This window comes from Schistocerca americana, chromosome 3 (genome assembly GCF_021461395.2).
Source record: "Schistocerca americana isolate TAMUIC-IGC-003095 chromosome 3, iqSchAmer2.1, whole genome shotgun sequence".
NCBI classification, from domain to species: Eukaryota; Metazoa; Arthropoda; class Insecta; order Orthoptera; family Acrididae; genus Schistocerca; species Schistocerca americana.
Genome location: NC_060121.1, coordinates 214,657,965 through 214,683,665, shown reverse-complemented (window position 1 = coordinate 214,683,665; position 25,701 = coordinate 214,657,965). Strand labels below are relative to the sequence as shown.

Genomic DNA, 25,701 nt, shown 5'->3' with positions numbered 1-25,701 from the left:
TTGCACCATTTGAAATCTGGTCAAGATCCAACCGGAATATTTGTGCAGCTGTTTTCAAACAGTCTTCATTACAGATATCCATATTATCTACACAACTGTTAGAGATACAGCTGCCATGGCTGAATAGTAACCAAGTATGGATCCTAAAATTTGTATAGCCATCAAACACCCTTTTGATATAGTGGCACATCAATTGTTGCAGCAGTCCACTTTAAAGGGTTAACTCTTCAATACCAGATACACACACCAAAATTTTTGGTGATTTTGGCTGTGTGGCATTAGATGGCAGTCTAAGGCAGGTTCCTGTGCCTATCTTTTCATCTCCTAATGGTGGAGACATCCTCAGTTGCTATAGAGATTAGATTAGATGTACTTTTCATTCTGACTGATCCACAGTAAGAAGATACTCTGGAATGTTGAACATGTCAGAAAACAACAATACACAATAAATATTTACAGAATAAGAACAGATATGATAATGTACCTTCCACAGATCACAAATGAAATTGCCCCTGTGGATGTGGAATCGGAATTAAAAAATAAAAAAAAGTCTTAAGCATATTTACATTTAAAAGCACATAAAACTTATCATTAAATATTAAAAGTTCATTACACTTGGGTGCATATGCTAATTCTTGGCAGGGGCAGTTTCTGAGGTAGTGCTGCTGTGCCATGGCACCACTTATATAAAAAGGAAAGAAAGAGAAATCTATGCGAACAGCGCATAAAACATTGTTTTGGAGTACGCATTTTCTGATTTGAAGAGGCGTGTTTCACTGCGTGCACTGTCGAGGGCTGTGTGAAAGGCTCAGCTGTTGGTTTCTACATGCTTCTTATGGCGGAAGTAGACCCACAGCTAGTCTGGCTCAAAGCTTCACGTTCTTTCTGCCAGAGAGCAGTAAAGTGCAGGACCTGTAGAAGCACTACCTGCCATTTAGCGATCATGTTAGAATACATCGGGGCACAGATTTCTTGTAATCCAGTTTTACAATCTTTCTGCAAGTTAATGCTAATGCATTCCAGAACACTAAATAATGCTTAATTAAATCAAATACAGAAATAATGCACTTAAATATCACGAAAAATAGCTAAATGCAATTTGAATATAATTAGCCCTTAGATTTTGAAACTAAGTGGCATTATTTCAATATTGGTATATTTCACAACAGTAGGGCTATTGCGACAGAACAAAAAAACTAATGTATTCACCATCAGTTGAGCATCTGTTTTCCAAACAAAGGTATAGTATTTCTGTTTATACTCATTACGTTCATGTATTACAGCTCTGTACAAACACGTTGTAGTTATTGCAAGGTCACGTAATTGACCGTATATAACTGTCTGCACAGTGTTATCTATAAGGGAAAATTCAGTTGTCAGTGAAAATAGCAAACATGAAAAAAGCAAATGAGTTATTAAAAATGTCATTTAGTGACAGGACTCTCAGATAAAAAACACTAGGTAGGCCACTCCTGAATCTGAATCTGTAGCAGCAAACAAAAAAATCGATGCCTTAAGTTCAATCTAGAAATTTAAAAAAGAAGAAATGGATTTGTGGTTGTGAGGAAAGAATCACTGTTTTTTTGTTTTCCTTGTGTGTTATTTAGGGGCAGATGTTAATTATTGTAAGGCTGGAGTAACTGACATTGCCTTATATGGTCTAAAATGAAAGCACGATACGTCAAAGCAACACATGAATAATGTGCTTAGTCCTTCATTTGTAGACAAAACCAACGTCCAGCAGAAATTAGATTTGCAATACAGACAAACAATTTACACCCACAACAAACGTGTACAAAAGAATAGATATGCATTGAATTTAATTATAAACTGTATTCAGTTCTGTGGTGCTTTGGAACTGGCTCTCAGTGGCCATGATGAATCTGATGCCTCTCAAAACAATATGGTTTTTTGCAAGCTAATTCAGTTCAGTGCAGAACTGGATAAACATCTATAAGTTCATCTATTCAAGCATCAGTGTTCAAAGGCATTTCTAGGACTGTTCAGAATAAACTACTGCAAATGCACTTTGTAAGTGTACCATGTTGAAGTTCATAAAGAAATAAAACGTGCCAATTATGTTGCAATAATCACAGATGAAAGCACAGATGTGTCTTGTGAGTTTCAACTGGTTATTGCTTTGCATTACGTTGTTGAGCGAAAACCTGTTGAAAGATTTTGGAACTTTGTTAATCCAGAAAGTCAGCATGCTCATTCTATAGCTGAGAGTATTCTGAAAGAAACTGAACCATTAATTGGCAATGATCGAGCATAACTAATAGCTCAGTGTTATGATGGTGCAAACATTATGAGTGGCAAGTCAAATGGGGTTCAGAAATTAAACAGAAATATCCAAATGCAAGCTACATCCATTGTTATGTGCATCAGTTCAACCTTATGTCTACAGAAGCCTCTGTTAATCGCAAGGCCCACATCTTTTTTGCACACCTTCCAGGCGAGTCTTTCTTTTGTGACTTGCCACAGAGATCAAAAGTGTTGCATAGCATTATTCCAAAAAGCTTGCCCCGGTTGTGTGATGAGATAGAATTATCATTCACGAGTAGTAAAAAATGTTTTTGAAAACAGGGAAAAATCATATTACTGTTATGGAAGTCACTGAAACAATCGAGAGCAAAAAACTATTTAAAAAGTTGGTTCATACAAAGACTGAAAGATAACGAAGTCATTTTCTAGCTATCATATATCTGTAAGATACTGCCTCATGCAGATGTACTTTTTAATTAGTTTCAGAAAAAGATAACTGAAACAACCACAGCAATGCAAGACAACCAGAACATTGAAGCAGTAATGCAAACCATCAGAGATGACATTGACTCCATCCTTAATGAGATTAGTTTCGAAAATGACAAAACAGTGCCTGCCAAGAAGCCTCTTATTCTTGATGGGCATAAAAAAAGAGATGCTTTGGAAGTGTATGATGCTGTCCTTTCTGAAATAAAATTATGTTTACAGTTCACTGGACACCTCATTGCAGCCAACTTATTTGATGTAAATCAGTTTGACAAATACATCACAGATTTTCCTTACAAATACCTTGAAATTAAAGACACATATACATTTCTGGAAAAAAGAAAGTTGAAGCATGAGCTTCAAGTTTTCTATGCTAGGCCTGAGTTGAGAGCAGTTGCTTTTCTTTCACTGATTCTAGAGGATGAATTTCATGACACATTCAACAAGGAGACAGATAAAGTTTTGAAACTGCTAATCACGATACCTATCTCGACATCAGAAGTTGAGTGGTGCTTTTCAATGGTCAAGAGAATTAAAACATTCCTACGAAACACCATGAAAGAAGAATGACTGAGTGCCTTAGGGATGCTAGTTCGTGTGTAAAATTGAGCATTTTAATCTTAGATGACAGATTTATTGCCAACAAGAAGGAGCAACGAATGAATTTACAATATCGCCCCTACTAATTATTTTGAAGCTGCCTTCCCAAAGTCATGGAGTTGCTGCTTTTGGTGAGTACAATACTTTCAGTTTTAAATGTTGGTAATTAGATTAAATTTTCTTCGCAAAATCCAGATTACAAGTTCGGATAATTTATACATGCTCTATTATTTCTCACACTGGTACTCATGTTATAGCAGACACTCTTTTGGTAGTCGGCCATGAACATAAAACAAACGAGGAATTCTGACTGTCAAGAGGAGAAGAGCGGTGTGGGGGAGGGGCAAGCCACGCCTCCCTCTCACAGGGCTGGCAGCCTATGTCAGTGTTCTGTGCTCATGGGAAGGCAGAACCGATGTAATAATGTACATATGGATTGCAGATTCTATCTGGTGTTGTGAGAGTCATATTCGAACCCTGCGGGAGAGCAAGATTGCTCTCTGCACTCATTTCAAAATAAGAAAAGGAAACAACCACAAGCACAACACGAAGCAAAGCGGAGCACATAAATCATTCGATAATGGCTAGAGCACAACTGTTAGCTGAGGTTGGTGGTGTCGTAACATGGTAGTTCAGGCCCAATGTCCACCAGTATCTTAAACAACTATACATCAAAACACTCCCAGCTTACGACTGCCACATTAAAGTGACCGAACATACCCCATGAGGACTGAAGAATTGTGCTGTTGATATGTGTGCCCACATGTGCATTTGTGTGTGTGAAAGAGATTTTTGAAGTCAGTGTTACATTTTATATCTCATGCAGATATACAAAAAAGATAGCTAAAGCAACTTCTCTCTCTCTCTCTCTCTCTCTCTCTCTCTCTCTCTCTCTCTCTAAAACACTTGCTATCATTTTCTACAGGAGTATATCAGTCTCCTACTGTGCATAAGAAGGGCGCTGTTGTAATAAGTTTTTATTCCCATTTCTCTATACATTTTGTTTGATATAATATCTTGTGAAATATATGAATTATCAACAAAATTCCATAACAGGATCGATGCTACCAAACTAAGTTTTTTTCGGCACCACCAATGGAATGCCTCAGTGGCCGCCACTGATTCTTGGGCTATTGTAGCTACACATCATCAAATAAAAAAAATAAAATAAAAAATATTTTACACCATTTATTTACAACGATCACATTACTGCACAAAATTTGTACTAAAGTCAGATTGTATACAATATTCATATTATTAGTAACATACACACGGACGTCAGTTCTGCTAAGAAATTCATCAATGGCATAGAAGTAGTTGGCCACCAATAGATCCTTTAGACTCTTCTAAGACTGTATTTTATTACTAGTTAAACTTTTTACGTTTGCCGGCATGTTATTGAAAATGTGTATTGCTGAATGGTGGACACCTTTCTGAACCAACGTAAGTGACTTTAAATCTTTGTGGAAGTTACTCTTATTTCTAGTATCGATTCCATGAACTGCACTGTTCATTTGGAAAAAAGATATACGTTTTAATAACAAATTTCATTAAGGAATAAATATGTTGGGAAGCAGTAGTTGGTATCTCTAGTTCCTTAAACAGCTCTCTGCAGGACATTCTAGAGTTCACGTCACACACAATTCGTATTCATGTTTTTGGGCTTGCAAAACTTTAGTTTGGCCTAATGAGCAACCCCAGAAAAAAATTCCGTATGACATTACAGAATGAAGGCAAGCATAGTATGCTATCATTTTTATTTTTACGTCACCTACATCTGACAACATTCACATAGTAAATAGAGATTTATTCAGGTGCTTCAGCAGTTCTGTGGTATGCTCCTCCCAATTACATTCATTATCAAGCTGTAATCACATGAATTTAACATCGTCAACTTCCATCTGCTTGCCATTATATTTCAGGCATATACTGCCAGGTAGCCTTTTACAGGTTCTGAGCTGCTTATAGTGTGTTTCTTCACGGTTTTATGACAGAGAACCGGTTAGGAACCATTTATTAATATCGATGAAATTTCATTAGCCGACCTTTCTAAGGTTATATTTGATTTACTATTTATTGCAATGTTTGTACTTTCTGCAAACAAAACAATCTAGGCATATGGTAATGTTACTGATGAAATGTCATTGATAGACCCAAGAAAAGTAAGGGCCCTAAGCTGGAACCATGGGGGACAAAACTAATTATTCATTCCCAATTGGATCATGCCTATAAGTTAATACATGTCTCTTTCCTATTGATATTCTTTGTTTTCTGTCAGAGATATACAATTTGAACCATTTTGCAACATTTCCTGCTAAACTGCAATATTCTGGTTCACTCAAAAGGATACTGTTATTTACACAGTCAAATACCTTTGACAGATCACAAAATATAGCAATAGCCAGCAATTTTCTGTCTCATGAATTACATACATTCTCACCATACACTGAAGTGTCAAGAAAACTGTTATAGGCATGCGTATTCAAATACAGAGATATGTAAACAGGCAGAATACAGCACTGCAGCTGGCAGTGCCTATATAAGACAACAAGTGTCTGACGCAGTTGTTAGATCGGTTACTGCTGCTACAATGGGAGGTTATTAAGATTTAAATGAGTTTGAATGTGGTGTTATAGTCAGCGCATGAGCGATGAGATACAGCATCTCTGAGGTAGTGATGAAGTGGGGATTTTCCCATATGACCATTTTACGAGTGCACTGTTAATATCAAGAATATGGTAAAACGTCAAATGTCATACATTGTTGCGGCCAGAAAAAGATCCTGCAAGAACAAGTGTCAGCGTCCGAACGATTCAATGAAACATCATTGATCTGGGTTTTTGGAGCCAAAGGTCTACTTGTGTATTCTTGATGACTGCACAACATAAAGGTTTATGCCTCACCTGGGCCCGTCAACACTGGAAATATGTTGCCTAGTCAGACAAGTCTTATTTCAAATTGTACTGAGCAAATGAACATGCATGGGTATGGTGACAACCTCATGAATCCATGGACCCTGCATGTCAGCAGGGGACTGCTCAAGCTGGTGGAGGCTCTGTAATGATGGAGGGCAAGTGCAGTTGGAGTGATATGAGACCCCTGATACATCTATGCACGACTCTGGCAGGTGACACATACGTAAGCATCCTCCCTGGTCACCTGTATCCATTCATGTCCATTGTGGATTCTGATGGACTTGGGCAATTCCAGGAGGAAAACACAACACCCCATAGGTCCAGAATTTCTATGTAGTGGCTCCAGGAACACTCTTCTGAGTTTAAACACCTCCTCTGGCCACCAAACACCCCAGACATGAACATTATTGAGAATATCTGGGATGCCCCATAACATGCTGTTCAGAAGAGATCTTCACCCATCGTATTCTTACGGATTTATGGACAGCCCTGCATGATTCATGGTGTCTGTTCCCTCCAGCACTACTTCAAACAGTAGCTGAGTCCTTGACACATCATGTTGCAGCACTTCTGCAGCCTTCTGGGGGTCTACACGATATTAGGGATAGTGTCTTTGGCTCTTCAGTGTATGTGTAGATAGTCTTCTCAGTATCGAAACTCTTTAGGAATCCGAATTGTGACTTGGATAATATTTGATTTATGGTCAGATGGTTAAGAAGGTGACTGTATATTATCTTTTCTAAATTTTTTGAGAATGTGGGAAAAAGAGAAACTGGATGGAAGTTTGATGATATTTCTTTATCTCTTTTCTTATACAAAGGCTTCACTTCAGCGTACTTCAGCCTCTCAGGAAATGTTCCACCGATAAAAGACTGGTGACACAAACAATTTAATTTGGCATTAAACTCAGAGGTACAATGTTTAATCAGCTTTGTTGATATATTATCATAGCCACTACACTTTCCCGATTTTAAGGATTTTATGAGGGGCACTACTACTACTGGTGTTGTTAAGGTAATGCTCATACTGGTATTATTGTAGTTATTTGTACTGACTGGTCTGAGATATTCCATGCAGCATCTAATGAACCTGATGCTCTGATCTTTTCAGTAATAGTTATGAAGTGCTTATTGAAAAGTTCAGCAACACTGCACTCATCTATTACCAAGTGTATCATTTACTCTTAATGCTATGTGAATCTCATCTCTGGTTCTACCAGTCTCTTCTTTCACTATATCCCACACAGTATTCACTTTGTTATCTGTTATGACTATCCTTTTTCTGATAATTCATATGCTCTGAAGCACATTTCATTATCTTCAATATTTTGAAGTATGCTTTGTAATGATCTATAATATATGCATTAGAGCTGTTTCTGACTGACAGATATAGTTTCCTTTTTGTCTTACAGGATATCTTTATTATTTGAGTTATCCATGGATTTTTTTATAGACTTTGGTCTAATCTAGGTTAGTTGTGGGAGGGGGGGGGGGGGGGGGGGGGAAACAGTCTTCAGATAAGTTAAGGACATTATAATAAAAGTGTTGTATTGCTCATACAAGCTATGGGCATTGTACACATCACTCCAATTCATGTCTTTGAGGAATTTCCTAAAACGATCAATTTTTGCATTACTGACTACCCTCTTCAACTCAGATTTAATAGAGTTTATATCCTAATCAGTGTTAAAATTTTAGCAAATGGAACTGCATGTCATGGTCTGAGAGACTATTTATTATTGGTTTTAAAATACAATTTTTTTTCATTAGACATTTCTTTAAAGATATTACCAAGGACCATCTGTGACCCCTTGGCTATTTTACATTGATGAGGCAAAACATTATGGCCTACTTAATAGCTTGTTTGTCTGTTTATGAAATGAAATACATCACTGATTCTGCATATCATGGATCTGACAGTTTGTCGCTAGGTTTCTGGAGGTGTGTGGCATTAGATGTATATGCACAGGTCATGTAATCCCGTAAATAAAGGGGACACTGATTCACATATGTAATTATGCTGACTGCTAGCGACCCAGACAGGTCCATAGAAATCACATGAGGCTAATTTCGTCACCAAGACGTCAATGTGGATTTACAAAAATGCTCCTCAAACCACTGTAGCATGGTTCTAGCTCTGAGATACAGACAATTATACTGCTGAAAGGCCAGTGTGTCTTTGATTACTACCACAGCTCCCACCCAAGCACAGGAGAATGTCTCCCATAGCATAAACTGCTCCCAACAGTCTGCATCTGTGACGCGCTGCACGTTTCGAGCTGCCATTCATCTCGATGATGGCTTTTGTTGAGATGATCAGAAAGCTAGCGCGGCACAAATGTGAATCACCTAAAGAGCCGACATGTTTCCATTGACTGATGGTTGAATCCCAATGGGCCAGGGGCACTGCAATCATAATTGATGATCTCGCTGGGTCAACATGCGAACACGTAGGGTAGTCTGCTGCCAAGCTCCATGTTCAACTTTGCATGATGAACGGCGTGCTCTGAAACATCTGTGCGTGCACCAACATTGTGCTATTTCGGCAGAGATGCCGCAGATCACCATCTGTCCTACAGACATCCCCCCGAACCACACGTTCTCTGAAGAGTCGTGGACGTCCAACCATTTAGTGCCTAGTGGCAGTTTCACTGCCCTTGTACTTCTTTCCACAGATCCTCCCGACAGTAGCATGTGAACTTTCAAGCAGCTTTGCCGTTTTCGTTCACAGGTTCTGTGTAATAATAATCTGGCCCTGTCAAAGTTGCTTATCTCAGTGGATTTCCTCATTTGCACCGCATATCTTCGTTGGGGCGATCCCTTGTCCATGTCTGCTCTGCTTATATACTTTTGTTACTGTGACACACGCCAGCAACACCGCCAGGTGGTATTCAACATCATAGTGGGCCGTAGTCATAATGTTTTGGCTTATCAGTGTAGTTGGAAAGTTAAGAGTATGAATTAAGTTGAATGGCAATGCCACTGACTGCAATAAGTTCTTAGTGGAAGAGTTTTCAAGAAAATCCGAATTAAAATCAACAGCAATCACTTATTATCTTTTTTGTTGTTAGACAGGACAATAAAGCCAAAGTGATTTACATGCAGATTCAAATTACCTATCATGGATGATTTATTATTAAATTCTACTTCTATTCCAAATGCCTCCATATGCTTCTCCAAGAAAAATTTATGAATGTCTATGTTATTAAATTTGTGGCAATTCCTGATGAATGTGGCACCTCCTCCATTCACCATTTCTGGCCTAACCAAAATCCTGCAACGCTTAACACAACTATACCAATGATCACATGATTTTCATAGAAGCAGATTATGTCAATTGAGTTGGATGAATCTAATTCATCAATGCAGGTAAGTAGTTCATTAATTTTACTTCTTAGCCTCAAATATTTTGATGCACTAAAGATAGTTGGCATTTCACACTGACTGAGTTAAATTGGCTGGAAATAAAAATTTCTGCTGATTGATGAAAATTTTTAACCAACAGCTATTTATGCTGATCCTATGTGCTAGAATTATGCTGTTTAATTTCTTTCTCAAACTGACCTCTCTTAGAACTTGACTTCTTTCTGGCCTACCTATCCCAAAAAAAGGTGCTGCTCCAGTGCCTGCAACCACTGGTATTTTACCATTCATGGCAGTGCCCCCCACCCCCCACCCCTCCAAATTACCTCACTTACTGAGAGAATCAACAGCAATATGCAACCCTGCACCAAATCCAAGCAGATGTTCCAACTCCAAATTAACCCTACTGCCAGAAGAGTTCAAATGAGGTCAGTCATGGCATTTCAGAACAGACACAAACTCCACACTGGCATGGCTCGACGCTGATGCAACCTTTACCAGGTCATGTACTATATCGTAACCAGGACCTCTGTCAATACTGTTTCCTGGTGTCTTCCTTGGTAAAATCTTCACAGACTGAACCTAAATCCTCTGTCACCTGACCCAAACCAGGACTAGGTTTAAAAAAATTGGTGATTTGGTATTTTGATCCTAATTCATCCTGCAGAAGTTTGCCAACACCTCTGGCATGATTACTACTTAACAACAAAACTTTCTTTCTCTTCGCGCTGATTTCCCTATGTTCTTACTCAAGTGTCTACTAAAAGTTTGTCGTGCCTCGTCTACACCTACCTCTGCCTGAGGCTCATCAGTTTCTAACTGAAGCAACAGGTGAAACTGAGTTTTTACATTCATCACAAAGCTATCTGAAAAAGTTCTAAGCTATGCCTATTCCTTCCATTATCTGTTGCCAGTTCCCACCTCTCTTTACCCTTTTCCTTCATTAACCTATCCGGATCTTCCTTACCCTAATGTAACTCAGCCTGAATGGCAGTAATTTTCCCCTCCTGTTCCACTATCTTCCTATCTCTGCTACGTATCCTACAGAACCACTGATGAGTCTGATTCACTTCCCAATTCCCATGCCACTACAGTCATCGTAATGGCAAAAATTATTGCATCCATCACACCAGGCCCGCAATTTTCACTCATGGTAAAAATAATACTTTAGTGAGAACAAGTCAATTGCATTACCGAAAAACAAGAAAACACATTTACAAAAATCAGGCCTACTTGCAACTGTATGTAAACAAAGCTACTAAGTGTAAAGTTTCTAGGTCCATCAAATAAAATTTATGCTGCACTTCACAAATAAGAATTAAAACAATGATGGGGTATGCTGTACTTAACTTAGTGGAAAGAAAAAAAGAATCTCATTTAATTGTTCTAAAGTTTACTGTGTCAAACATAAGTAAAAATCCGATTGTAACCCTGCTTTATGATCTTTTCAAATTTTCTGGCATAATATGCAAAGAAAAGTGAATCCTTTAGTGGTAAGCTTGAAAAAACACAATAACACACACATATGTAATTAGTTATTGGTATTAAGTTATGTTTTATTTCAGTCTGAATCACTTATCTGTATGAAAGCACGAAACTTGCAAGGCTGCCAACTCCTTTTGGTAACTGCTTCTCGACATAAAACAATCTGAGCCTAATGCCCATACAACTTCAAACATCACATAAATATTGGCTACGAAAGCCTCCACTGCTGAAATGAGTGCAAAGAGGCCTGCTAATAACTCAAAATGCAATTGGTTCCTGGAAACTATTTAATAATGTGCCTCCAGGTAAACTATTTATGATTGCCAAAGATGCATCATAGCATGATAATCAGCATTCCTAAAATAATGGAGAGCTGGTGCGTTTGATATTCTCTAAGGATCTGCATGCAATGTGTTGTCACCAGCATACTGGAGGTACTCATTATCTATGCACTACAGTTCCACCATGACATTGTGAAAAGAAGTGAATTACATACTGTAAGCTCTTCCTCATAGAATTCAAATGGCTTCAGAATGTTTCAGACTGAAATGCTTTGTCTGTGATGCAAGGCTCTGCTACTAACAAATTGCAACCATGCTGTAATACTCAGCTAGCACCAAACATGATGTCAAGGCAAGGTTAGAAAAAACTGTGAGCCACGTGTGCCTAATATGGAGCAAACAATGCTAGTTTAGAACTTATAGTTCTTTTTTTGTGGGGAACCACTGGGTTAGAAGTTTCTGATGAATGTGTTGATTGTCTTGATGAAGAGCATTTTTTGTCATTTTTCTCACAGCACTTCTCTGTAAAAAATGCTAGCAGATTGCTGGTATCACCATGGCACTTTTTTGTAACCAATGAGTTTTGATTGCTAGCTGTCCCAAAATATGGTCACTTTGATTTTTTTACATATTGAGAATAACTTAAAATTTTGTTGAGTAACACCATCACACTTTTCCTCTCGACAATTAATTTTTGTTTCCCGGCACTATATACATGGAAAAAATGAATATTACATCCTATCCTTAACAGATGCTAATACCATGTTAAACAGATGCAGCTTCAACAACCCTGTGCTTTGTATACTTCTGCCATCTCTTTACATGCACGAAATACAATGTAAATGTAATTTTCTTTAAATGCAAACATTTTAGGTTAGGCTTTACCATGACTGTTATTGACATTTAATGAAACAACAAGTTTACTGTTACCAGCTACTGTTTATTTATCTACACAATGCATTTCAAAAGGTTTAAACCTCCCTCATCAGGTGAATCCATGTGACGAGGGAGGTTTAAACATTTCAAATGCATCATGGATACAAATAAACAGTGACTAGTAACAGTAAACTTGTAGTTTCATTTAATGTAATTTTCACTGAGAAATATCAACTTTATTGCACAAAACCTAAAGAACAAAAGTTGGAAGCCCTTAGAGCTTACATAATCAACAAATCTCATACAGAAACTAACAGAAAGTATTAGGGTCTCAATTCTGGAGCTTGTTCACTGTGCCTGAAAGAAATTTGTTTAAATTATAAAAAAATCTGTTTTAATTACTACTGAAACTGAATGTGATGCATAACAATGACATAAGTTAATGATAAACAAAAGATTGCTTTTGGTTATAAAGTTATGGTGTTACAGCCAGTTGCAATAATGCCTCCGACTCATCAAATGCAATGTAAATGTTGTGATATCTATTGTTAATTGTGGAACAAAAGGAATGACCAGCTTTTCCATTTTTAATATGATTTATAAGAAACATAATGGAAAAGTCTTTGTATTATTTATTTCTATATTGTATAGTCAAATGTTACTTGTTCAGGTGTGAAAAAAATGCCAAATTAGCATTCTGGAGCTGCACCTGTAAAAATATAGGCCCAGTTGCCTGCCTTAAAGTCAGCCATCTGTAACTTGACAGGTGCCCTTTCTTGATGGTTCCCTTTGTTCCTCTGAATCTCCTTATGTATTGCATACCACTGGACATCTCAATAGAATCTGTAATTTGAGTATTTGTCACTAGATTTTGTGTGGGCATGTCAGTGTGCTAGTTTTGTTCTTTCTTGTGTCTTTGCAGCAGCTAATTACTATCACACGCACCTTTAGACGTGTTATTATTGCAATGTGTATTATAATGAGATTTTGCTGATAGTGACATTGATTTTTTGAACAATGAATTTGGAGATGACTATGAGAATGATAAGGACTATTTTAAAGTAGAAATAAGAGAGGATTTGAGCAAAGCATGCTTGGAACATGATAATTGGTATTTTTATTCAGATTTCAGATGAAAGCACTTCAGTACATAATTCCAATGTGGTTTTATTTTCGAACATTACTTTTAATCATAGAATAAGAAGAGGGCAAAAAGTTACTTAAAGGGCAAACAGTGACATTATTCCCCTGGAAACCTTAATTGAAGAGCTTGGAAGACCAAGCGTAAAGGCAAATTATGAGGAAAGCTGGATGACCAGTGATCATGAGCCCAATAACTGTATTTTCAGGACACTGTGTACCATGCAATATACATTTAGATAAGAACAGTACCACTTCAGGGATTTCATTAATGCCTCCAAACAAACTGTATGATAAACATGAAGGGACAAACTAACCTGAATGTCGAACAGAACATATTGGAGTCACCTTTGTCAAAATGGGTAATATGTTGAGACGGAAGCAAGATGACGACTTGAAAACAATATCACAAAGACGTGAGCAACCAATGTAGTGAGTGCAAGTCACACTGTGTAAATTATCATGTTTCACAATTTATCATACAAAGCAGAAAGTTTTCATAATATATCCTCAAACATGATTACTGTACATAAGACATGTTATGCATTACTATTACACATTTTGTGTAAAAGACTAATGTTGCTTTCTGAAAGATTCTTTGCATGCTCCCTTGACCAACTTTTCCTGTTATTAAAAACAATGTTATAAAACACTCAATAATGGAAATTCCTGGATGAAACAATACCCTGAGCAACTAAAACATTATGACCACTACCCGCTGCGATGATAGACACTGCCTGGTGGCACTGCAGGCATGCGACTTGGTAAAAAAGGTATGTAAACAGAGGAGACACAGATGGGGAACCATTCTAGCAGAGATATGGGCTGCAAATGGGGAAATACATTGAGATAAGCGACTTTGACAAAGAGCAGATTATTATTGCACAGAGACTGTGAATGAGTATCTCAAAACTGGCAAAGCTGGTCAAATGTTCACATGCTATGACAGTAAAACCATCACCAGGTGCTAAATGGTTGGACCTCCATGACATCACATAATGCGGGGTTTATGGGCATTTCTGGTCTGTAGCATCTTAAATGGTGATCTGAGGCATCTCTGCTGAAACAGCACAAAGCTGGAGCTGTATTTTTTCTCGAAATTGGAAAGTGACACATATTAAATTTTTTGTATTGTTCTTTGTAACTTTACTGCTTAAATAATTACATGTCTGTCAAGTATGTGCTTCTCGTAACTTATGAAAAAAAATTAAAAGCTTCCTAAACACACGAGTTAGGGGCATTTATGTACATAAAAGCACCACATTGCATTGACATTCTTGCAGAGCCAAGTTATCAGAAGCTCACTACATTTAAAATTTGATATAAAAAAAGTTTTAGTCTGAGAGCAAAAAGATTTTGCACAAGTTCTTATGTTATAAGTATAAGCAAATGTGAAAAGTTTCATGAAAATCTGAGATGATGGGTGACATAACTTGCACGATTTGACATGGAATGACCCTTACTTCAGGTTTATTTATCAACAGTTATTTTTTATTTTTAGTTCACTGTTGCTATTTGAGTTTACATGCTGTCATTTTGTGATTTGGAGTAGTGAGTGGAGCTCTGGATGCTATAAAATGAAGTGATAAATGAAGAAATCAGAACATTTCCAACATGTTCTTCTGTTTGAGTCTGATAGAGGGGTGACAGCAGAGGGGAGGAAGCCAGAAACAACTGTGTCATGTATGAGGATAATGCCATTAGATAAAGCACATCAAGAAAAAGGTTTTCTCTTTTTAAGGAGGATCATTTGGATATGTGTCTCTTCAAATTCAAGAAGACTTTTGGGTTTGATGAAGATTGTTTAAATGCATTAATTCATAATGATGCGCATCAGTGTACTCCAGAACTGACAAATGTGATGAACTGTAATCATTCCACAACCATGTAACATTTGCATGCAGTGGGAAAGGTTCAAAAAATCAGGTGCACGGGTGCAACACACTCTAAGCCGAAATCATAACAATTCGTGGGTGGCTGTTTGTGCATCTCTGCTTGCTCGTTATCAATTGGCTCATGAAGAATACCAACCAATTATATCCTGTATCTTTACTGGTGATGACAAACGGTGTCTTTATACTAACATATGGAAAAGAAAGGAATGGTTTAGTTTAAACAAAGCAGCAACTCCCCATACAAAAATTTGTGCGCAACCACAAAAGATAATGTTATACATCTGATGGAGCAGCAACAATGTGGTGTATATGAATCACTGCTGACATTTATTGTCAACAACTGAGAGTTTCAATTTTTCTGCTATCTATTGAACAACCTTCATGGAATTTGATTTCCAGATGAAAATGCGCTCCGAACATGGCTTCACAAGTTCGTCGCCTCAACACCATGTGATTTCTACAATCACAGAGTCAAAAAGTTAAGCATTGGCAGACTGTTGTAAATGGTGAAGGAAAATATATTAATGATGACTAAAGCATCTGTTACAGGTATCTGTTGAGTTTATTAAACTAGTGGAAAAATGCTATGAACTTATGCATCAGCCCAAAAATATGGAAGCTTAAAATTTTTCATTTCAGTAAATATTATTATACACTGTAAACTTCCTAAGGGTTACTACACAGTTGCAAAACTGATAAAAACAACCTGGCTTTTCAGCATAAGTTCATGTGTTACAGTTCATATAATTATCTCTGGTTAATAAGCAATATGATAAATTTTACAATGATGTCTGTATGTCACAATGAATGAAAATTAAGAACACAGCAATCATTTAGCACTATCCCAACAAATTTTAAAAATAATTATTTAAACAGTTCATTAAACAGACATGTGGTAACCTTTGTAAAAGACTGATCATGTGATCTTTGTCCCTGAAAACCACATGTTGAAGAGTGTGAATGGAAAGATGAAAAACGGAATCTTCCTGCTATGCTTGAAGACAAACAGATTGACATCAATACAAAGTAAATGTATGGCTGAACTTTTATAGTGTTGACAGCAACTGACTTTATTTACCTAATGTACTCACAGGACCACAATCATAATCAGTCTATCCTACCAGAATTCCAGCTGAAACTTCAGTAACTATGAATGTCTAAAAACAACAGACTTGGGTAATACGCATAATCAAGAAATTGTATGCTTGCAGAGTACTCAAGATCCATTCACCTTATGCCTTGTCTATGCAGCATCATGAACAGCAAACAGCATTTGAAGATTCTGCTTTAGTGACAGACAGTCACTCAATAACACTACAGTACCTGAGAACCACAATGAAAAAAAAAAAAAAAAAAACAATACAAAAAAAATGCTGTAGCAGTATTTGTGAAGAAATAACAAATGCCAACAAGATTAAACCACCATCTAGCTTGGGGACCCGCTTCATTTAATCTGCAATAACATGCACCAAACTGTTTCAATTCTTGAAAAGCTACTGTGGGTTAGGATGCACTTGTGATGGAACAGGACTTCATATCCCAAAATTATGTCACAATTTTGTATCATGAAATTGTGTCACATGCCTGTAACATGAGAGTTTTCATAATGCAAGTACTTTATTTTAGTTTCTACAGACATGTACCTGTGAATGTCATTTTTATGAATTGGTAATTCTTTGTTGTGTGTTCCTAAAGCTTCAGGGTGATAGAGGCTGGCAACACAGCACACAGAATAGTCGCCTGAAGCCACAAAGAGCCAGCAATACTCCCCAAAGAAAAAATGTAATACAAAACTTTCTTTTTGAACACAAGTCTTATGTGTAGCTGTAGTTGCAAGCTTGTACAAGATGAATAAACTTGTACAACATACATGATCCACAGAGATAAAACATTTTTTGTTTTCTTTTTAAGTGTCTGACAGAGAAGGTAAAGATCATCCAGCAGTCAACAAGACTCATACACTGAAAAATGTAAATTAATTCACTTGGAAGCAGAAACATAAAAGAATATCCTTGAGAGACTGCAAGAAAAGCGAAAAGTGACACCTTTCAAATATAGTATGGCCCAATGACAGGGAACATAGTGATACAACATGTAATCTTCCACCCTGTACAACCTTTGGCGTCTATTATGTTGTAGATGTGGGAACTACAGCTAAAGTAATACAAAATTATTACTAGGCGATCTATAGAAGCTGAGGATATAGCACATAAAATCATTCATACATACTCACGGAAAGGGGCTGGTTCTAGAAAATTACTTGTATATTTAATATTTAGGTACTTACCAAGGTAGTATCATCAACATGAATGTCTGCAACCTGGGCAAGTCTTCCTGCTGGGTCTATCCAGAGAGCTGTCAGATTTAGTGATACTGCTGAATTAGTTCCTAATGCTGGTTCTATCTCAACAGCCAATGCTGGTTCTGAGAAAGGGCCTAAGCTCCGTAGATGATTCCTCAACAGCTGTTCTTTTTGATCGTAATCAGAGCTCACAACTGCCGACTGGAAAATGGAATTAAGATATCACAGATGATTAAAGAACCACCCCTCTTCTGCTTATGTGAGAAGCCAGGTAGACAAATAAACAGAAACAGATAGAAAACTTTAAAAAATATTGATAGTTGTTCTATACACATCTACCATTAGTTTTGGGATTAATAACAACTAAGGATTAGTGGAAATACAGAATCAGTAAAATAACAAAAAAAAGAAAATATTAAAAAAAATTATTGCAGAGACATATGCTGTGCAGCAAGATATGTATTACATCATAACATTTATTGCACTGGATCATTTCAAAACTGGGATTTTCCTGAGCATTTACACTGGTGCAAAATATCCTAAAATACATAGGTTTTGTCTGTATGGAAGACCAAGAGGCAAGACCATCCCATGATTTCAACCCACTAAACTCCGTTCCAAATGCGTCACTGCTTTATCCCATCCCATCAGAAGCAGGGACACCTGTGGAATTATCTATATCATATATCACGGTCTGACCACAGATTTTTCGGTCTTAGTTTTAACCTGACCTTCACATCTCTACAATGTGAGGAGTCACCAGAAATAACATGTGGTTTGAATTCCATCTTAAACTGTAGGTCCTCTTTGTGTGGTTGGATAACTGCAGTAAGTTAGGGGCATGCAGGGAGCTGAAGTAACGTCCACTACAAAGACTTGCCCCATGCCACTTAGCTACATGAAACTTTTATTACTATCAACTACACTCATAATTAAGTTATGCGAGTTATATTCACACCCGTCTGTTCTTTCTTTTTTTTGCCAGACTCGTCATTTTTGAAAATTAGTTAATAATTCACAATTATTTATGTGCCAAGTCTGGTGCATTTTTTGCTAAATTCAGTACATTTTTTTGCCAAATTTAGTATCTTTTCCTAAGTAATCAGTGTTTTTTTGTCAAATATAGTGTAATTTTTGTGTCAAATTTGAAATTTGGCGACTTGTTTTGCCAAATTTGGTATTACTTGTCTGAAATATTTGGTGGCTTTCTGCCAAATTTGGTGTTATTTTTTCCATATTCAGTGTTATTTTTTGTGGAATTCAGTGTTATTTTTTCTCAAATTCAGTGTTTTTTTTGCCACATTCAGCATTTTCACTAAGTTCTTTGCTACTTCTTTGCCAATTTTTGTGTTACTTTTTTCTCCCAAATTCAATGTTAACTTTTGCCAAATTCAATGTTGTTCATTTTGCCAAACTCTGTGTTTATTTTTTTTCCAAGTTTGGTGGTGTTTTTGCTAACTTTTGTGCTACTTTTGTCATCATCTCAAAGTTCGTTACACAGGAAATGAATGTCAGTTTAATATTACACAAAGCTCAAACTCAAGAAGATTAAATATCAAAATGCAGTGCTAACATTTAATAACTATCAGCTACAAATATTAATAAGCTACTGTCCTCAGATTTATAACTTTTGATATAGCAAAATTACAAATTTTGTGGTATCTCGTAAAAATCACTAATTTTATATTACTTCACTATAAACAGTTAATTTTGTGATTTTTTCATGTTAGCATTTTTGCATAGTTTTGCTGTCCCCACTTAAAATGCATTTACATTCCGTTTTTGAGGAGGTTGTGAGGTATTTTGAGTTATTTCATTAAAAACAGTTAGCTTTGCATTATTTTTCATGTTACTGTTTTTGCAGAAGTTTCCTGTCCTCACTAAAAATATATTTACATTTCATTTTCTTGTGTTGAGAGATATTCTAATGAACTGTACATTACTCCAAGAAAAAATAATAGCTACAGTTACCTTGATCACAGACTGCAGGGTACCATGGTCAAAATTTCGAATGTGATCCTGAGGCTTTATCCAGGTTTCCAGTCTAACAGTTGCAATTCTGTTTGCTTCTTCTAGTTGTGCCTCAAACAGTATCAATGAGCCCTGCAAATGAAAATTTAACATTTCAGAATGTTAACATTAAGATTTTAAGTAATTTGTTTGAAAAGAAAACCTTTTTTCACTGTCAAAGTCCACATTCTTCATAATTAGGCAGCTTTTCCATACATAAGTCCTGCATCCAATTCATAATATTGCTTATTTGCTGTAGTGCAATAAGTGCTTCATAGTGTAGATAACAGCACGTGAATTTTGTCACCGATTAATTGTTAACGACTGAGAGATTGGCTGCAAATGGTTTGGACAATGATGAATCAGTATTTAACTCCCTTAGACTCAATAACACACAGAACTGTCACACTGCAAGGTGTACAACAGTATTTTTAACTTCTTGGATTAAATCAGAATGAAGAATTTGGAATTTAAGCAGTCATCACTACTTGTTATGTGCCCATCCACAACTCGGCACATCATCTTTAAAGCGGTGTGCCCTCCCAACATTATTATCCCGAAAAAAAAAAAAAATAATAAAATAAAATAAAAAAAAAAAAATAAAAATAAAAAAAATAAATTGTTCAGTTCATGAACATAAAATTGCCAACTTACATCCTGAGACTAAATATCAACAACTTCAATGTGATGCAGTGTCCTCAGTAAATGAAAGATAACTTAATACTACCAGTTGGTTATAGCATAATAGAAGTGCAGCTACTCATGGAGTTCTAGTGTGGGCTCTAATTACGATATGGCAGTGGAAATTGGTAAATATGCTAATGCATTAATGCAGAACCCATTTACGGTGGAAAAAAAGTAGTTCCATTTTTGGTCACCAGTTGCAAATCTGGCACTGTACAGCATCTCGTCGCTGTCTCCAGTGCTCATAAAGAACAAACTGTGTAAGCGGCAGTTAATAATAAAATCATTGTTATACTTTTCTCATTTGTTTGAGCTCTCCCACGCATGTCCCGATGCTTATCCATTACCTATGGAAACATTTCTATATGTCTTTCCTGCATTCTCAGTACCAGATTTGTACTTTGTGGACAAACCTGGAACTAATTTTTTCTAGTGTAAATTGAATTCGCATGAGTGCATTAGAATATCTACCACGTTTTGCTGCCATTCCATAATTACATTTTTTTCCATATTTCTGCAAGTAGAATTACAAACACACATTAATATTAAGCCACCTACTCTACATACCAGGGTACTGCAAATTTCATACATAAATGTTTTCACTAAAAATTAGAATCGATTATTCTTTGGCAAATGGAGATTTACCTTGTAGATGTCTTTGAAGTGGTATGAAGTGACCGATACAATTTTCTTCACACTCAGGGAGCACCCATCATTATTAATATTTATATCTTTTGCAGTGAGACGTGCAAGGCTGAAGGCGAGTGTTACAAGTGCATCATCAGGTGATGGGCTGAGATCATCACTGTGGTATGTATTCTGCCAATAACTATTAAGCCCAGTAATACCTACAGAGACATATGGGACAAATTAAAACCAATATAAAAATTGATGATATCAGAACTGATAAGATGAAACAGTTTTGTTATCTCAGTAGTACAATCACAAATGACAATAGAATCTTAATGGAAGTGAAGAGAAGGACTGCTCTAGAGAACAGGCACTTATGACTAATTACAAAAAAAAAACCAGCGAACACAGGATTATAGATTTCAGAAAATGCTCTGAAAAATCATTTGGTATGGTGTACTCTGCACTATGAAACTGAAATATGGACTTCAGGTATATTGGAAAGAAACTGAACTCTTCGTTTTCCTTGTCTTCATAGAGTCGACATGTTAGTGGTCGGATGCCCTTCTTGTTGCCATCCCCTCTCCCTCCTTTCCCCACAGAAGGGAACTATATACGCACCATCTGTCTGCACCTAGTGGTACCCCATGTGAAAGTGTGAGAATGTTTACAAGATGTTTGAGAATCGTGTAAATGAGGTGAGACGTGGGTGCAGCCTTGGTATCCACCTAGTCAAATATGGGAAACTCTTGCTGTTAATCCACTGGCTGAATTCAATCTGAGGCCAGTGCACCAATTCAATCTGAGGCCAGTGCACCAACATGAATCACAGAAGCGACATGCTAACGCATTTGCCTATGTGGGAGGGGGGTCAAACAGGAATCAACTTGAAGCTACTAATATGCTGATGTGGTGGGAAATGACAAGAACAAGCTGGATAGAAAGAAAAATCATCCTGGAAGTCTTAAGGAAAATAATGAAGAGAGGAGATTATTAAAGGAAATGAAGTAGAGAAAAATAAATTTTTGTGGACATGTCATTACACACGACACTATCATTATTAAGTCCGCCCCCCGGTAGCTGAGTGGTCAGCGCGACAGACTGTCAATCCTAAGGGCCCGAGTTCGATTTCCGGCTGGGTCGGAGATTTTCTCCACTCAGGGACTGGGTGTTGTGTTGTCCTAATCATCATCATTTCATTCCCATCGATGCACAAGTTGCCGAAGTGGCGTCAAATCGAAAGACTTGCACCAGGCGGACGGTCTACTCGACGGGAGGCTCTTGTCACATGCCATTATATCATTATTAACGTACATGAAGGAAAAGTGGTGGGACAGAAAGGAAAGTATGGCTTATGACAAAGTATTTGGAAGACATCAAGAAATAGAAGGGATGTTAATATTATATGGAACTGAAATGAACAGCTGACAGAAATGAATGGTTGCATTTACAAGTCATCTTCCCTTTAGAATACGTACATATGTAGGTAGGTAGGTAGGTAGGTATGAATGAATGAATGTATGTATATATGTTAATATAATAGAGGGAAACATTCCACGTGGGAAAAATATATCTAAAAACAAAGATGATGTGACTTACCAAACGAAAGCGCTGGCAGGTCGATAGACACACAAACAAACACAAACATACACACGAAATTCAAGCTTTCACAACAAACTGTTGCCTCATCAGGAAAGAGGGAAGGAGAAGGAAAGACGAAAGGCTGTGGGTTCTAAGGGAGAGGATAAGTTGTCATTCCAATCCCGGGAGCGGAAAGACTTACCTTAGGGGGAAAAAAGGACGGGTATACACTCGCACACACACACATATCCATCCACACATATACAGACACAAGCAGACATATTTAAAGACCATATTTAAATATGTCTGCTTGTGTCTGTATATGTGTGGATGGATATGTGTGTGCGTGCGAGTGTATACCTGTCCTTTTTTCCCCCTAAGGTAAGTCTTTCCGCTCCCGGGATTGGAATGACTCCTTACCCTCTCCCTTAAAACCCACATCCTTTCGTCTTTCCCTCTCCTTCCCTCTTTCCTGATGAGGCAACAGTTTGTTGCAAAAGCTTGAATTTTGTGTGTATGTTTGTGTTTGTGTGTCTATCGACCTGCCAGCACTTTCGTTTGGTAAGTCACATCATCTTTGTTTTTAGATATGTATGCATATATGTACGTATGTACACCTAAGAAATCATGAAATCGAGAATGAGTAGTAACAAAACATTACACAATTCAAACTTTTAACACGATAAACATATATTTCACACTTTTTATTCGTCTTACATACAGAGGAAATCAGAACACTGATCTTTAATTAACTACTAACACCAAAGTAACCTCTCACACACACAATCAATAAAAAGTTAAATCAAGAATAAATCTCAATGTAAATAATGTATGGAATAAAAAGTAGAGACTACTCAGTATTGTTTATGTGCCTTCTAATGACTCTGCACCTTCGCAATTCAGTGAGTTGTCACCTTTACGCCTCCACCAGAACATTCCACTCCCATATAAATCTCAGTGTTTAAGAAAATACTGGTGGGGTACTATAGTGACACAATGAATTTAATTTTAACAGTCTGTCAGTATGTAAAAAAATGTCATCTGTTCATCCATTGATGTACAGTGCAGCAGTAAAGAGTGGGCATCACTGCTATACTGTGGCAAGCTACTTAGGCAACAATCATTGTCATTTCTGCACACAGCACTAATGCATTAATGATACAGTATTCTGAAAAAGAGTACTAATGTATCCTGGAAAAAAGTTGAACAAAACAGAAGGGGAAAAACTGCAACCAACCACTCTTTTTGATGAATACTTTATTTTGCCACAATTATTTTCAGGCATAACTCCATCACCTGACAGCACCAAAGATTTATTGAACAAATTTTACCTGAGCATGGACGAAATGTTTTTCATTTTGCAAATCTTTACCTCAAGACCAAAATCACATGAAATTTACACAAGAAATCCTTGCTGCCATCTGCTGATGGGTTCAGGCTTGAAAGTAGTTATGGCAAAATTAAGTGTTCATCAAAAAGTGAGGTTAGTTGTTGTTTTCTCCTGCAGTGATTTTTAGGAAAACAGCTGCGGTTTTCTCAACCCACTGTGGATAACACAAAGCTATGTCTCACAAGAGCTATAGTGGCTATATAATTTTAGGAAAAAAAAAAACACTAGAAAGTACAAGCAATCAGCATAAATTGAGTAACTTGTTACCTATGTAATGTTTCACTAAATTATCACCTACAAGCCAAACAACAGCATGTTTCACAGAAGAATAGTGTTAGTTATGTGAGACAGAAGTCAGTCGATAGAACCAATCTGTATGAATACCAACAGAGCACCTCTTTCCAGATGAACTGTGATGCGAGGACTACTGAAGCACTGAAGCATTGGAGGAAGCTGAACCTTAGACAGCTGTGGATAGGTCACTGAACATTCATTCCTCTGGCTTTCACAGACACTGTCAGATATATTTAACCACTGGTTAGTCATACAGAAAGTTCAGCTAATGGCCATGTTGCACACCAATGAATGAAGTTAGCTATTGTGCATGCATAGGAACAGGATTTTCATACCATCCTATGTTCTGTAGTTGCTGCAGCCTCCAGTGAGATGGGATAATCAAGTACTGTGCACAAAAGGTTTCATGAAGATGGTGTGTCTGTCAGGAAACTGGATATATTTGTGTTTCTCACCACTTATAATCAAAAGAGTGTTTTTAGTACACTAGATTAATAGATTGATGGATGGCTGCTTCTCACTGTAGCTTGAAAGTGACACAATATTTGTTTGGGAAGAAGCCAGAATACATTATGACAGATCAAAGACATGTGTAAGGGATCTTCTAGACATGTAGTGTTATATGAGTGATTACATATCCTTAGATGTCAAACACATCTCCTTTATTTCCATGTGAAACTTAATTCCCCAGTCTGAAGACTTGATAAATTTCATGCTTATATAGGACATAATGCCAATGGTACTGATTTCTTCTTTAAGGTAACACTGGCACACAGTGGTTATATTGTGAACAAACATCTTAAATAGTCAGTGCATTAAGTGGTTAGTTTAATCTACTGACGTAAATCCCAAAAGGCATGTTTTTGATGTTTTCAGATGTCTAGCAAAACACAGGCATATAAGGAAGGAAACTGAGATACTATCTTAGAATCAGAAACATCTATGCCTCTGCCAGAATGTTAGTTTCACTGATATAACTTGCTGACCCTTGCATCCACTGTGACAGTGTTTTTTTGTCACAATGAGGTGATGTCATGCAGGTATCTACAGGACTCCTTGGCAGTTGAACTAGACAGCTTGCTATCCTTTTTATCATGTGTCTCAGTACTCAGCAGAATGACACCCATTTTGAAATTTTTTGTAGAGGGGGGAAAAAAATAGAATACTGGACTCCAGAACTACTAGTCCAGATGGATATATGCACTACATGGCTCAAAGGGTAATGGGAGAATCTAAGCAATAAGTAATTGCTTTCACTATAGTACCTCATCTGCTCGAGTGCTTCTAAAATTTGCTATAACAATGTCAAAGACCGTGGGTTTGTTTGGGCAGTATGTCATTGTGACTTTTTTATGGAATTAAACTGAGTAATCATTGTATTTCCACTGATTAGAATCATCAGTACACACTGTTGTAAGAACTCAGAGTCAAAACCATTGGTACCATTATCAATGGGCCTGCCTGTTATACATTAAATTCTTCAGCAGTCCACTTCACAAAGACAT

At 37.1% G+C, this 25,701-nt stretch overlaps 1 protein-coding gene across 1 annotated transcript in view; it reads right to left on the bottom strand.

Moving 5' to 3' along the window:
- The window catches only part of LOC124607434 (xylosyltransferase oxt), a 98,985-nt gene that overhangs the window by 24,656 nt on the left and 48,628 nt on the right, over positions 1-25,701 (bottom strand). The window contains exons 10-12 of the mRNA XM_047139762.1: positions 20,947-21,149; positions 19,579-19,710; positions 17,593-17,808 (exon numbers count right to left, since the gene is read on the bottom strand). Coding sequence (XP_046995718.1) covers positions 17,593-17,808; positions 19,579-19,710; positions 20,947-21,149 — 551 coding nt within the window. The remainder of the gene's footprint in view (positions 1-17,592; positions 17,809-19,578; positions 19,711-20,946; positions 21,150-25,701) is intronic.